Source organism: Dendrobates tinctorius, unplaced genomic scaffold (assembly GCF_039654945.1).
Source record: "Dendrobates tinctorius isolate UK_male_01 unplaced genomic scaffold, ASM3965494v1 ptg000196l, whole genome shotgun sequence".
In the NCBI taxonomy this organism is placed as follows: domain Eukaryota; kingdom Metazoa; phylum Chordata; class Amphibia; order Anura; family Dendrobatidae; genus Dendrobates; species Dendrobates tinctorius.
The window spans coordinates 16731656-16746795 of NW_027361863.1; the positions used below are offsets into that span (position 1 = coordinate 16731656).

A 15140-nucleotide genomic window follows, 5' to 3' on the forward strand; every position below is an offset into this window, starting at 1 on the left:
GGTAAACAGGAAGGGGGCACAGTGTTCGTTGCTTGTCCATAGCCCTTCTAGGCAACTTAGATATTTGCCTTCTGTCTTTGTTGAGTGTCTGTGTCCTAAAAAGTGAAAATAATATACTTTTTTGATCATGCTGTAATCCAAATTATTTCACAAAGTATCTGATTAAAATGGATCACTAGATTGTACAGTATAAACCGCATACACTAAATAGGAACTGTCAGACCTGTTGGGGATGATGTATTTACTGTGAAAATACATTTCACTATGGCTATATAAACCTCATTTAAGAATTTTATGAGACCAGCAAAAAAGTGAGCGAACTCATGAGTCCAGGTGTATTCAGTCTCCTTCCATCCAGCCCAGCCTTTTACTGACAGCTGCAGTTTGTACTGAGCAGTGTGAGATCTCAGCAGCAGCAGAGAGGAGGCACCTTCAGGCGCTGTCAGTCATGCTAGGTGCACGGAGATTCATAAGCAGGGAAGAGGAACACTGAGGATCTGTCAGTCAAGCTGGGTGCATGGAGATTCATCATCAGGAAGGAGGGACAAAGAGTAGCCCGTCAAGTTGGGTGCACATAGATTCATCAGCAGGGAGGAGGAACACTGAGGAGCTGTCAGTCAGGCTTGGTGCACAGAGATTCAACAGCAGGGAGGAGGAGCACTGAGGAGCTGTTAGTAAGTCTAGGTGCACAGAGATTCATCAGCAGGGAGGAGGGACACTGAGGAGCTGTCAGTCAAGCTAGGTGCGCGGAGATTCAACAGCAGGGAGGAGGAACACGGAGGAGCTGTCAGTCAGGCTAGGTGCATGGAGATTCATCAGCAGGGAGGAGGGACAGAGGAGCTATCAGTCAAGCTGCGTGCATGGAGATTCATTATCAGGAAGGAGGGACCATGAGTAGCTTTCAGGCTGGGTGCACAGAGATTCATCAGCAGGGAGGAGGAACACTGAGGAGCTATGAGTCAAGCTGGGTGCATGGAGATTCAACAGCAGGGAGGAGGGACACTGAGGAGCTGTCAATCAAGCTCGGTGCACGGAGATTCAACAGCAGGGAGGAGGAACACTGAGGAGCTGTCAGCCAAGCTAGGTGCACGGAGACTCAACAGCAGGGAGGAGGGACACTGAGGAGCTGTCAGTCAGGCTCGGTGCACGGGGATTCATCAGCAGGGAGGAGGAACACTGAGGAGCTGTTAGTAAGTCTAGGTGCACAGAGATTCATCAGCAGGGAGGAGGGACACTGAGGAGCTGTTAGTCAAGCTAGGTGTATGGAGATTAAACAGCAGGGAGGAGGGACACTGAGGAGCTGTCAGTCAAGCTAGGTGCACGGAGACTCAACAGCAGGGACGAGGGACACTGAGGAGCTGTCAGGCTCGGTGCACGGAGATTCATCAGCAGGGAGGAGGAACACTGAGGAGCTGTTAGTAAGTCTAGGTGCACAGAGATTAATCAGCAGGGAGGAGGGACACTGAGGAGCTATCAGTCAAGCTGGGTGCATGGAGATTCAACAGCAGGGAGGTGGGACACTGAGGAGCTATCAGTAAGTCTAGGTGCATGGAGATTGAGTTATAATAATTATTTTATTTCTATGGCGCCATCATATTTCGCAGTACTTTATAATTAAGCGGGGACATGTATAAACTATGAAGAGAATGCAAAGTAGCATAGTTCACCAGTTACAGGAGAAGTGAGAGTCCTGCTCCATGCTACAATCTATAAGGAAATAGGTGACACAATAGGTATAATGTGCTCGTCATATATGGCCCGGCCATCATTATAGTAAATAGGGATTTTCATATAAACCGCATGATCCAGTCAGCAGCCAGGATCTGTCTAAGTGCAGTTATCAGTGCTATTGGGTGCATGAGGGATGTGGAGACAGATAAATAGGAGGAACCAGATCCTGAGGATTATTTAGAAAGTGGGAACAGAGGAGATAGATTAGTGAGTTAAGGTTATAGGCTAAGCTAAAGAGATTTGTTTTTAAAGGACACTTAAAAATGTAGGGGTTTGTATACGTCAGATCGTTCGGGGTAGTACATTCCAGAAAACTGGTGCAGCATGAGAGAAGTCGTGGAGACGGAAGTGGGGGTTCGGATTGCGGAGGAAGTTAGTCTTAGATCAGTTGCACAGGTAGGATGATAGACAGAGATGAGGGAGTTGATGTAGGGTGGTGCAGAACTTTGGAGGGCTTCGTGGGTGAAAGATAAGTTTGTATTGTACCATGTAGTGGATTGGTAACCAGTGTAATGACTGGTACAGGGTGGAGGCATCGGTGTAGCAGCTGGACTGAAGTACAACTCTGGCTGCTGCATTTAGGAAGGATTGGAGAGGAGAAAGTTTGGTTAGCGGGAAACTGATTAGTAGAGAGTTGCAGTAGTCCAAACGAGAATGAATAAGAACTACAGTAAGGGTATGTACACATATTGAGTATTTGGATGTAAAAATTTCTTAAAACATTCTCTCTCTCATTATTCTGGCATTTGGCAAATATTAATAATTATGGTAATCCTGATTGACCTGCCCAATTTCACAACCTCTCCCTTCCCCCTATCTAACCACCATCTACTCACCTTCTCATCCTTGTCCTTCTCACCTGCCCCCTTGTACAGCCACTAGCACATCCTCGCAGAAACCTCACACACCTAGACACTCACAGACTCTCAGATTCTCTTCTACCTCTGTCCTCCATATCTTCACTCCACAACACGGACACCGCTACCGCTTTCTACAACGCCACCCTCACATCAGCCATAGACTCAGTGGCCCCTCTCACGCATGGCAAAGTGCGACAAACCAATAGGCAACCCTGGCACAACATCCTCACCAAAAAACTTCGACACGCATCCAGGGTCGCGGAGCGGCGTTGGAAGAAAACATGCCTGCCAGACGACTTCACTGCTTTCAGACAAGCTACACTTGCCTTCAAATCAGCCCTCACCTCTGCTACACAGACCTATTTCACAAACCTTGTCTCTTCATTATCCCACAACCCAAAACAACTGTTCAGCACATTCAACTCTCTCCTCAGCCCACCACTGCCACCTCCAACTCCCCCCATCTCTGCTGAGGACTTTGCCACCTACTTCAAAAACAAGATTGACCAAACAAAGCAAACCTTTACAGTTCCACCACCCCAACCGCTCCACATACCTGACCTCTGCCCTTCCCTAATAACCTCCCTCTCCAACATCACTGAAGGAGAGCTTACTCATCTCCTTTCCAAATCACACCTCACCACCTGTGCACTTGACCCCATCTCTTCCCACCTGCTCCCCAGCCTCACTAACACGCTCATCCCAGCCCTAACCCATCTCTTCAACCTATCCCTAACTTCTGGTACCTTCCTCTCTGCCTTCAAACATGCCACCATCACACCCATCCTCAAAAAAACAAACCTTGACCCAACTTCTATGCCCCATGTCACTGCTCCCGTTTGCTTCCAAACTCCTTGAACAGCATGTCCATTCTCAACTTTCCTCCCACCTCTCATCTAACTCCCTCCTTGACATCCAACAATCTGGCTTCTGCCCCCACCACTCCACTGAAACTGCCCTGACCAAAATTACTAATGACTTACTCACAGCCAAAGCTAACAGACAGTTCTCAATCCTCCTCCTTCTTGACCTGTCCTCTGCCTTCCACACAGTCAACCACTGCCTACTGCTACAGATTCTTTCTTCCCTTGGCATCAAAGACCTTGCCCTGTCCTGGATTTCCTCATACCTTTCTAACCGCACATTCAGCGTTTCCGACTCCCACACTACCTCCTCATCCCGCCCCCTCTCTGTTGGAGTCCCCCAAGGCTCTGTCCTGGGGCCCCTACTTTTTTCCATCTATACTCTTGGCCTATGACAACTCATAAAGCCTCATGGCTTCCAGTACCACCTGTACGCGGACGACACCCAGATCTACCTCTCTGGCCCAGATGTCACCTCTCTGCTGTCCAGAATCCCGGAGTGTCTATCAGCCATATCCTCCTTTTTCACCTCTCGCTTTCTAAAACTCAATGTAGACAAAACTGAACTCATTATCTTTCCTCCATCTCACATATCTTCCCTAGCAGATCTATCTATTATGGTAAATGGCATCACGCTCTCTCTTGCACCTGATATCTGCTGCCTCGGAGTAAAGGGGGTTTTACACATAGCGATATCGCTATAACGTCACCGATTTTGTGACGTTATAGCGATATCGCTAGCGATATCGCTATGTGTGATACTTACCTCCGACCGGCTCCCCCGCTGTCCATCGCTGATCGCGCGAGAATGTCCGGCTCCTTTTCTCGTCGGGCGCTTCCTGCTGGGCTTCCTGCTGGCACCGACGAGCGACGCGTGGACGCGGGCGGGAGGACGTCAGGATCGCTGTGTGTGAAAGGTGAGTATCGTGCGCTGCGTCGCTGCTGCATCGCTGTGAGGTCTGCCTGTGTGACAGCTCACTAGCGATCATTTAGCGATGCACCAGCGATCCTGACCGGGTTGGATTGCTGGTGCATCGCTAAATGTAAAGGGGCCTCGACTCTGCCGTGTCCTTCAAACCACATGTCCAAACTCTTGCCACCTCCTGTCGCCTCCAACTCAAAAATATTTCCAGAATCCGTCCCTTCCTCAGTCCTCAAGCTACTAAAACTCTTGTACATGCCCTCATCATCTCCCGCCTTGACTACTGCAGCACTCTCCTCTGTGGCCTCCCTGCTAACTCTCTTGCACCACTCCAGTCTGTCCTCAACTCTGCTGCCCGACTAATCCACCTCTCTCCTCGCTACTCCCCTGCCTCTCCCCTCTGCAAATCCCTCCATTGGCTCCCAATTCCCCAACGAATCCAGTTCAAACTACTAACACTGACCTACAAAGCCATCCACAACCTATCCCCTCCCTATATCTCTGAACTAATCTCCCGATATCTTCCCTCATGTAATCTTCGATCCTCCCAAGATCGCCTACTCTCCTCCACTCTTATTCGTTCCCCACACAACCGCCTCCAAGATTTCTCCCGAATATCCCCTATCCTCTGGAATGCCATGCCTCAACATGTCCGATTATCCACCACCCTCGAATCCTTCAAATGGATCCTGAAAACCCATCTCTTCAGGAAAGCTTACAGCCTGCAATAACCATTCTGCCGCTTCACCACCACAAGAGCTGCTGAACCCCCGACCTTTTGTCTCTTCCCCACTATCCCGTAGAATGTAAGTCCGCAAGTACAGGGTCCTCTCCCCTCTGTACCAATCTGTCATTTTAAACTTGTTTACTGTTAAAGAGAATCTGTCGCCCATTTTTAGTGATGTCATGTAAAGATATCACCCAATTGTGCGTCCCATAAGGATTCTATTAGGATTTTTTATTCCCCCTGACCCCGCACCTTTGAGGCATAAATACCATTTTTATCTTGTTGGGGATGTATGCAAATCACCGCGGTCCGGTCTGATGGGCGTGGCTTATTCGCCCCCCCCCATTGGCTTGCTGAACGTAATCTTCATCTGTGAATATCACAGATAATGTTGGTTTCCGCGCTTGCGCATTGTAAAGACCTCCGGCGCCTGCGCAGTATGCTTTGCCCAACTGTGGGCGAAGCACGTAATCGCTACTGCGCATGCGCCGGTATCTTCCAGTGCGGTCTATGCCCCGGAAGTGTGTCCTGCATGTGAAGACTTCCGGGGCATAGACCGCGCTGGAAAATACCGGCGCATGCGCAGTAGCGATTATATGCTTCACCCACAGTTAGGCAAAGCATACTGCGCAGGCGCCGGAGGTCTTTACAATGCGCAAGCGCGGAAACCAACGTTATCTGTGATATTCACACATGAAAGATTACGTTCAGCAAGCCGAGGAGGAGGGGGGGAGAAGGCGACTAAGCCACGCCCATCAGACCGGACCGCGGCAATTTGCATACATCCCCAACAAGATAATAAAGGTATTTATGCCTCAAAGGTGCGAGGTCAGGGGGAATAAAAAATCCTAATAGAATCCTTATGGGACGCACAATTGGGTGATATCTTTACATGACATCACTAAAAATGGGCGACAGATTCCCTTTAACGATATCTATAACTTTGTATGTAACCCCTTCTCATGTACAGCACCATGGAATTAATGATGCTATATAAATAAATAATAATCGACCTAAAACAGATTTATTCTGATTTCATGTCGGATATTGAGAAAAACCTGCAGATGTGTCTTTATACACTCACTGGCCACTTTATTAGGTACACCATGCTAGTAAGGGGTTGGACCCCCTTTTGCCTTCAGAACTGCCTCAATTCTTCGTGGCAGAGATTCAACAAGGTGCTGGAAGCATTCCTCAGAGATTTTGGACCATATTGACATGATGGCATCACACAGTTGGCGCAGATTTGTCGGCTGCACATCCCTGATGCGAATCTCCCGTTCCACCACATCCCAAAGATGCTCTATTGGATTGAGATCTGGTGACCGAGGAGGCCATTTGAGTACAGTAAACTCATTGTCATGTTCAAGAAACCAATCTGAGATGATTCGAGCTTTATGACATGGCGCATTATCCTGCTGAAAGTAGCCATCAGATGTTGGGTACATTGTGGTCATAAAGGGATGGACATGGTCAGCAACAATACTCAGGTAGGCTGTGGCGTTGCAACGATGCTCAATTGGTACCAAGGGGCCCAAAGAGTGCCCAGAAAAAATTCCCCACACCATGACACCACCACCACCAGCCTGAACCGTTGATACAAGGCAGGATGGATCCATGCTTTCATGTTGTTTACGCCAAATTCTGACCCTACCATCCGAATGTCGCAGCAGAAATCGAGACTCATCAGACCAGGCAACGTTTTTCCAATCTTCTACTGTCCAATTTCGATGAGCTTGTGCAAATTGTAGCCTCAGTTTCCTGTTCTTAGCTGAGAGGAGTGGTACCCAGTGTGGTCTTCTGCTGCTGTAGCCCATCTGCCTCAAAGTTCGACGCACTGTGCGTTCAGAGATGCTCTTCTGCCTACCTTGGTTGTAACGGGTGGCAATTTGAGTCACTGTTGCCTTTCTATCAGCTCGAACCAGTCTGCCCATTCTCCTCTGACCTCTGGCATCAACATGGCATTTCCGGCCACAGAACTGCCGCTCACTGGATTTTTTTTCTTTTTCGGACCATTCTCTGTAAACCCTAGAGATGGTTGTGCGTGAAAATCCCAGTAGATCAGCAGTTTCTGAAATTCTCAGACCAGCCCTTCTGGCACCAACAATCATGCCACGTTCAAAGGCACTCAAATCACCTTTCTTCCCCATACTGATGCTCGGTATGAACTGCAGGAGATTGTCTTGACCATGTCTACATGCCTAAATGCACTGAGTTGCCGCCATGTGATTGGCTGATTAGAAATTAAGTCTTAACACACAGTTGGACAGGTGTACCTAATAAAGTGGCCAGTGAGTGTATATAGCGGATGGAAACTTCTGGTTTCAGCTGTATACCTGAGGTCCTCTGAATCAAAACACCACATTGGTTGTAAATATGAGATGGAAAGATATACACACATAGAACATATGTAAATACATACATTTAAATAATGGATGGTAGTGTAATGCATAGAGTAAATAGATCTATCCTGTATTCATACAGACAAAGGAAAGTAAACAGGGTGCATGCACATAACGCTCCAAGGTGCGACAGTGTGAGAATCTCACAAAGGCAAAACTAAGTCAGTGCAAAGAAATGAGCCGACCAAGGAGCAAAATTAAATAACAACCACACATAACCATAATATGTTTACACTACAAAAAAGCAGTAAATGCGCAATCATTTTTAGACTCGTGATTTTATAGTGTTTAATGGGTGAAAAAATGCTGCAAAAACGTGGAAAGAATTGACACCTGACCAAATCTGTAAGTCACAAATAAGCAACGTGTGCATGTATGTGAGTAGAAGGAGGAAATGCGAGAAGTTCAGTTTTGGAGAGCCTTAATTTCACATAGAGACATGATGTTAGAGGACAGATACCATCGAGATGATGCTGGAAACCAAATCTGCTGATGATTTGTCCTATAGGGGTGGAGAATAGAGAGAAGAGGAGGGGGCCTAGGACTGAACCCTGGGGACCCCCTACAGTAAGGGCAAGGGGAGCCAGCCAAAGATAGAGGGACGGAGCAGTCAGAGAGGGAGGAGGAGAACCAGGAGAGAGCCGGGTCCTTGAGGCCGATAGAGCGGAGCATAGTGAGCAGGAACTGGTGATCCACAGCGTCAGATGCAACAGAGAGATCCTAGAGAATCAGCAGGAAGCAATGGATTTTCATAGTAAGTACACCAGTTTTATCAGGTCTAGGAGATCTGTTTGGTAATATGTGCAGTTTGTAGGATGTAATCTGGTGACAGAACCAATTAAAAGAAATTTCAAAGTAAATATTTTTCAATAGAAAGCTGTAAATTGCAATTCTCACCTTGTGCTGCCCTGAGTATAACGGGAGCCGCGTATATGATAATAATGGACGTCTTCCCTTTATGTTTACTTTTTTTGCTCCCCTTTATTCGTCTCCTTCCCCCCTTCTCTTCATTCATGGCTCCTTTTCTGCTTTCATTTCATCCCGTCCGACACATTCTCGTTGTTTACCCAAATTTTTCACGAATTTATCGTTTCTTCCTTCTGCCAGATCCGTATCCACTGCAAAACTCAGAATTCTCGGTTCACAGCTTGGAAGGACACAGTGATCTAGTGATGAGCGTTCTCATACATGACACATACGTGATATCCGGGAGGTGAGACACGCAGATCGTCAGCCTCAGCACACAATGCAGAAACCACCAGAGGAAATGATTTGGAGCGTCCCCACTGCACACCTTTCTTTAAAAGTCTCTGGGTTTTTTTTTTAATTTTTATTTTAGTTACTTTTCATTTCTTTTTCTTAGTTTCCAAGTGGACTTTAATGTTGCATGTTGCAGTATTTAATAAAAATTACGATCTCCTATGAAGCCCAACCTGTGGTGAACCACAATGCTCTGCATGGTGCGGGCTCAGCTCTTGAGCCCGCACCATAACCACCACACCTGACGAGTGACCTATATGTACATCATGTGTTGGGATGAGGTTAAGGATGGGTGTTTTGGGATCAGGGGATGGGCTCCCTGTACGCTTCCCAGTATTAAACACTTGTCACTGGCTTTTGCCTGCTGAGAAATGAGACATAAAAATATACCAAGGACCTGTACCCACACATCAGTGATAGGAAGCCGTCCCCCCCCCCCCCCCTCCACTTATCTCCTGCCCTTTGCCTCCATTTTTCTTTACTTTTTTCCTTCCCTTCATACCCTACATCTTGGGACAGCTGGGACACCTCAGTACGTGTATGGGATATTCAGTCCCGGTCAGAGGTCAGGACGCTGTGTGGCCACACTGGAGCGATCACCTGCTTGGTCATGGTCTACCTGGATGACACCAAACTACGTAAGTGACCCTACACAAGCTGATGGGGTAGGCGTCTGGACCGAAAGAGCGAGGAATATTTTTATTTTTTACTTTTAGACTCAGATCTTCTGCCTCCTGGAGAACATTTCGTCTGCAGCGGATCGTCCGACAGCAGCATCAAAGTATGGCGTCTGGGCACAGGTAAAGGCGGCGATCCAGACTTCACACTGTACGGGCCGAGCGTCCATGTGTTTTCAAAAGAACAATGTGAGACAACATCTGAAACCCGATGGTTAGCGGTGCGGCTGAAATAAATCAGCAACTTCAGCATGGCGGCTTTCCAGCGTGATCTTTTCATGTTGGAATATTCACTTTTACCTCCAAGAGTCATTTTTTTTTGGACCGCATGAGGCTTGGTTTAATATATATATATATATATATATATATATATATATATACACGCATACATACATATACCCTCCCTGTTCGCTCTATAGAGGGGATTTCTAGGATTCAGAATAAGTGCTTTTTTTTCCAGAAACGGCTCCATTCTTGTCTATGGCTGTGTCTGGGATTGCAGCATTCAGAGGCACCGGGCTAAGTTGCAATACCAGGCACAACCTATGGTCAGGAGTGGCGCTATTTCTGGAAGAAAGCAGACCCTTTTTTTTTTTCTAATTCTGGACAAATTCTTTAACTCAATAGGACCCAGTGCATATGGGATAAGTGTCCAGAGATTCTCACGCACCTAAGATAACGCAGGCCGATGTCTGTATGCTTTGGGTGATTCACCAGTGATTGTTGTCCGCTTTCTTCCAGGTCAGCCTCTCCTCAGTATATACACCTTCTCTGCAGTGTCCGCCATCACTCATATACCGCATACAAAGCTGCTGATTTCTGGCTCTGGTGAGTCTCGCCGGTCACTGGTCCGTCACGGCCCCTTTAAATCAAACTTCACAATGGCCGTTCTTTTCAGCCACAACAAAGGATGGGGAGATGAATGACTCGATATCTGTAGATTTACATTCAGGGGTCCAGAAAAGTTGGGTGCAGCAGTTGCAGAAAGATCTTTTAAACAAAAAAAAAATCACGTATCCTCCACCATTTTCTCAAATAAAGCGATCTAAGGACTTTGTTTTATTTTTTTTTTAATATTTTGAAGTTTATCTTTAATAACATTTCTTAAAAAGAACGGACTAGAAGGAAGGAAACTTCCAGACACTTTATATAGAAACGGCTTCTTACTCATTCCTACCTGCTCTGCAATTACTCAAGAAACCACAAAGACACAATTATCTTTATTATCCCTTTCTTTGTGTCGGCCTTGCTGCCTCCTGTAGAATATAAGGAAATATTTTTACGTTTTTTTTTCGAGTGTTGACATTAACCCTTTACCGATATTCCCGTTTTTTTGGTACCGTGGATGTTGAGTGTGGTTGTATGGATCTGAGCCCGCGCCATGCACAGTATCTGACAGCGCCATTTAAGTAGCTCGATCCGTTCCGATTCCCATCACCCTACTGAAAGCCCCTGTTGCCGCCATCTTTGTACTCCGATGAAGCCCACCCAACCTGTGACCTCATAGGAGGTTGTTAATTTCACTCCTTAGTGCAGTATCACACAAATGATCCCAGCTTCAGTTCCCCTAGAGGGATTTATATAATAAAAAATTAATTAAAAAAAAGTTTTTTAAAAATATGTAAGTTCAAAAATAATAATAGTACAAAAAACTGAAATTATTTTGTATCTAAAAGAAATCTTGAGCTATCAAAGTATAAAATTATTTAACCCTTTGGATACAAACATTGAAACAACAGACTTGCCGCCATTTGGTTGCTGCATCTTTTCCCCAAGGAATGTAATAAATAGGGATGAAAATATATGTACCCTAAAATCATGCCAATAAAAACATCAGCTCGCCACGCAATAAATAAGCCTTGACAGAGAGAAAAAAAAGAAGCTACAGGTCTCAGCAAATGGTGATACAAACCTATTTCCTTAAAGGGGTATTCCTATCTCCAAGATCCTGTCGCAAAATGTAGTAGGTGTAATAATGATAATGTTAGCAAATGCCTCCAGTTAGAAATGTAGTATAGTTCTTCTGATTCACTGTGTTGTTCATCCCATGTTCAGGCATTGCAGTAGCTTAGGTATCCATGGTTACGACCACTAAGAACTGTCTAACAGTTTGTCACTATATGAGTGGTCGTAACCATGGATACTTACCCCCCTGCAATGCCTGCACATGTTGTAAGCGACATAGCAAATCAGAAGAACTACACTACATTTCTAATTGGCGGTATTTGCTAATATTATAATTACATCTACTACATAATGAGATAGAATCTTGGAGATGGGAAAACCTCTTTAACCACTAAAATATAAGCAAAATTTTATGTTGCCTTAAAATAAACGTCATGAAAGCAAAACTCAGAAATATCTTGGCGGAATTGTATTTATTTTCACCATTCGAGCAAAATAAGTGATTTTTTTTCTTCCTGTTTTTAGGACATAATACGGTAAAGTGAGTGGCGTCATTCAAAACGTCAACTTGTCTCGCAAAAAAAACAACCTCTCGTCTTAATTCATGGGGCAAGCGCCCCCCCGACCATATAGGTTGTAGCTGCTCTGGAGGTCCCGTCCTGTGCTGTATTACACAGAGATCACAGTGATATTTATGGACACTGTGTAATACCTCAGTTCCCCTGTGGGGGCACTGCAGGAATAAATGAACAGTTACTGCCAGTTACTCTGTAGATTACAGCTGATCGCTGGGGGTTCAGCAGGGAGGACACTTTATAATCAACTTCTTCTTTATGGCAGAGAGCCCCTTTAAAAATAAAATGTCCTTGCGTCGTCGTCTTTCCATTGTCAGACATTATTTTCTGCTGTTTCTGTGGTTGGCGGTATTAATACTTTATGACTAACCTCTAAATTCCTTCTTAAAGAACGTGTCTTCCCCCGAAAATAAAGACATGACCTAGAAAGATAAATCCCTGGGCTCGTCTTGTGCAGCGGCTTGTGGTGTTATATTCCTCCGTTCATGTTCTCTTACAGAGGGATCAAGCACTGGATGGTGATCTCGACTGACAGGTCATTATAGGGGCTGTCACCCAGCTTTCCAAAGACCCTGACCGGATAAATAATCTATTTCTTCTTTGTTTTGTTTATCAGTTTACACTAAAATTCTGGCATTCTCTTCAGTGGTTATTACTGATCTCTGTACCCCCCCCATTGGGCTTCACTGCTGATTTAAAGGGGTTGTCCAGGACTTTGATATTCATGGCCTAGTCCCAGTATTCGTGGCCTAGTCCCAGCACTCCCATCGATCAGCTGTTTATAGCTCACGTTGCCAGATGTGCACAGCGCTATACCCTGGGTAGTGGCAGTTCCCGGTACTGCAGCTCAGATCCTATTGAAGTCAATGGAAATTGAGTTGCAGTACTGAGAAGAGCCATGGTGGAGAGTGATCTGTGTATCCAGGCCGATAAGAGATCTGTGGGGGTGCCGGGTGGCAGACCCATTGCAATCTCATATCGATGACCTATATTAAGAGCCCATTGAAACTGCACGATTATCGTGGAAGAATCATTCATAAGAATTGTTTTTTTTTTCCGATAATCAGGCAGCGTTTATTAGCTGCTGTCCACCTGCAAACAAGTAAAACGCACATTCATCGGGTTGAAATGATCTTTAAGCTGGAATCATTCTCGGCAGCACATTGCCCTGTGTAAAAGGTATGTGCTGCCGAGAGCAATGACAGTGTAAGCGCTGTAAACGAACTATTACTGATCGCTCTGTACACATCGTAAACAGGCTATTACTTGACCGACAGCCGCAGGTCGGCAAGTGGAAACGAGCACTAAGAATCGGCTGTCTTGAAAAATCCCTTTAAGAAATATGGCCCCCACCAAGTTTTCTTGTACATCAGCGCCCCAGAACAGGTCTGTGGGGATGTGAACAGGCCCCTGCTGCAGTGTCCCCCACACTTAAGCGCCCCTTCATTCTCAAGATTAGTGGGGTCCCTGAAGTCGGGACTCCCATGGTCTTGCTGCTCATCCTGCAATATTATAAGGAAAGTTTCTACTCCTTTTGAAAAAATAAAGTTTTATCCGTGTAGAATAAAAAGTTTTGCAACTTTGTGTTTCAATCAGTCAATGTGTTTGGAAATATCTCCTTGTGTCAGTGAATGGAAGCCTTATTTGTTACGCCTCATTGGGGGACACAGACAGTGTCTGTGTACCCCAATGATTGGCTCGGAGAAAAGGATTTTACGGTGAGTACACAAAAATCCCTATGTTTGCAGCATTGAGAGTCTGACAACCCGCCCCGACCTTACTTTCCTCACAGCTTGTACCTCGCATCAAATTTATTGTATTTAAAGGGACGTGATTTAGCATGCTATACCAATCTGGGGCCGGAAGTAAGACTCCGATTAAAAAATCTGCTCCAATGCTTTTTTTTTAACTGACAACAAGCAGAGATATTGAATGGATATTAGCACTCCAGATATTCAGGATGTTTACACGAGTGCGATCTTCATCTATCTCCCCTTTAAAACGATGAGCATTTGACTCATGAAGTCATTTAGAAAGTTTCAGAAGTTTCCATTATTTACAGTAAAGTTTTGTTTGATTTTCCCCATGAACGGTGGAGACGGATTTCCCGCAGTAACGCTTCATTATTTCATGACCTTTCAGATGGTGGAAAGATCGACGTCTGGGATCTAGAAACACAAGGAAGTCTTGGATCCGAGAGGGCGCACGATGAAAAGGTTTCAGCATTGCAGGTAATGGAGGGTGAGGAAGAGTCCGGAGCGGCAGTGCACACTACAGAACGGCACGGCAGAATGAATACCGCCACCTCTGAACACAGAGCAATCGTTACACCTCAGCCTGTTCTTTTCTGGCAGTGGTCATAGGCATCGGTGCCTTAAAAAAACGTGAGTCCCGTCTACCGGCTGCTCACCTGTATACAGAGGACCGGTGATCACTGGTGCTTTGCTGACACTGTTATAGGGTCACCATTGCCCTGCACCACTTAGGACCTGGGTTCAACATCTGCACAGAGTTTACATCAGTTTTCTGTATTTCTCCCAATCTGACCATAGCTTTGGTCCTTCCATATTGGCCCTGGGATGTGAGCGTTTGAGGATTGAGAGTGATGATGAAAGGATCATTAGATAACATCTAAGTGTTTCCTTACAGTTCCATTCGGGGTTGCTGTATTCTGGATCATCGGACGGTTTCTTGAAGGTCTGGAGAGTTGTCCCTTCTTCCGGAGCTCTGAGTCTTCAGCACTCCTGTGACCCACTGGCACTTTATTTGAAGGGGTTGTACAGTCTTTGTGCCACTACAGACCAACTTTACTTGGCGACTCAGGGGTTGTGCATTAAAGCTGTTAACTGGAAGCAAGGTGAGATTCAGACATACGAGGCAGTGACGTCCGCCCGGGCTCTGGATAATGGTGAGGCTCATGTGCACCCCATCCGGAAGCCAACAGTTTCATCTAAGAATGGCATTTTGGATCCTCTGTCATATGGGATTACCATTATATACCATGTCTTGTCCATAAGGTCATCCACATTTATCTGTTACAGATCGTCTCACCCGTCTGTCCAATCACAACTCCAGCTCTGGATTTGTTGACGCGCTGACTGTTACACATGACAATCTGCTCATCACCACCGGCTTTAACATTGACCAAGGACACGGATACCTGAACAGTAAGTGCCGCACTATGTGATACGTCTCCACTTCACAGTCTGCTACATAGT

General features: G+C 45.8%; 1 protein-coding gene across 4 annotated transcripts in view; it reads left to right on the top strand.

The window, feature by feature from the left end:
- The window catches only part of LOC141056225 (uncharacterized), a 97660-nt gene that overhangs the window by 70641 nt on the left and 11879 nt on the right, over window positions 1-15140 (top strand). For all 4 annotated transcript variants that reach the window (XR_012221598.1, XM_073552951.1, XM_073552949.1 and 1 more), the window contains exons 5-11: window positions 8613-8718; window positions 9285-9403; window positions 9482-9565; window positions 10184-10270; window positions 14065-14153; window positions 14572-14779; window positions 14964-15089. Coding sequence is in view for 3 of the 4 variants with exons in the window: in XM_073552951.1 (XP_073409052.1) it covers window positions 8613-8718; window positions 9285-9403; window positions 9482-9565; window positions 10184-10270; window positions 14065-14153; window positions 14572-14779; window positions 14964-15089 (819 nt within the window). In the remaining variant the exon portion in view is untranslated. The remainder of the gene's footprint in view (window positions 1-8612; window positions 8719-9284; window positions 9404-9481; window positions 9566-10183; window positions 10271-14064; window positions 14154-14571; window positions 14780-14963; window positions 15090-15140) is intronic.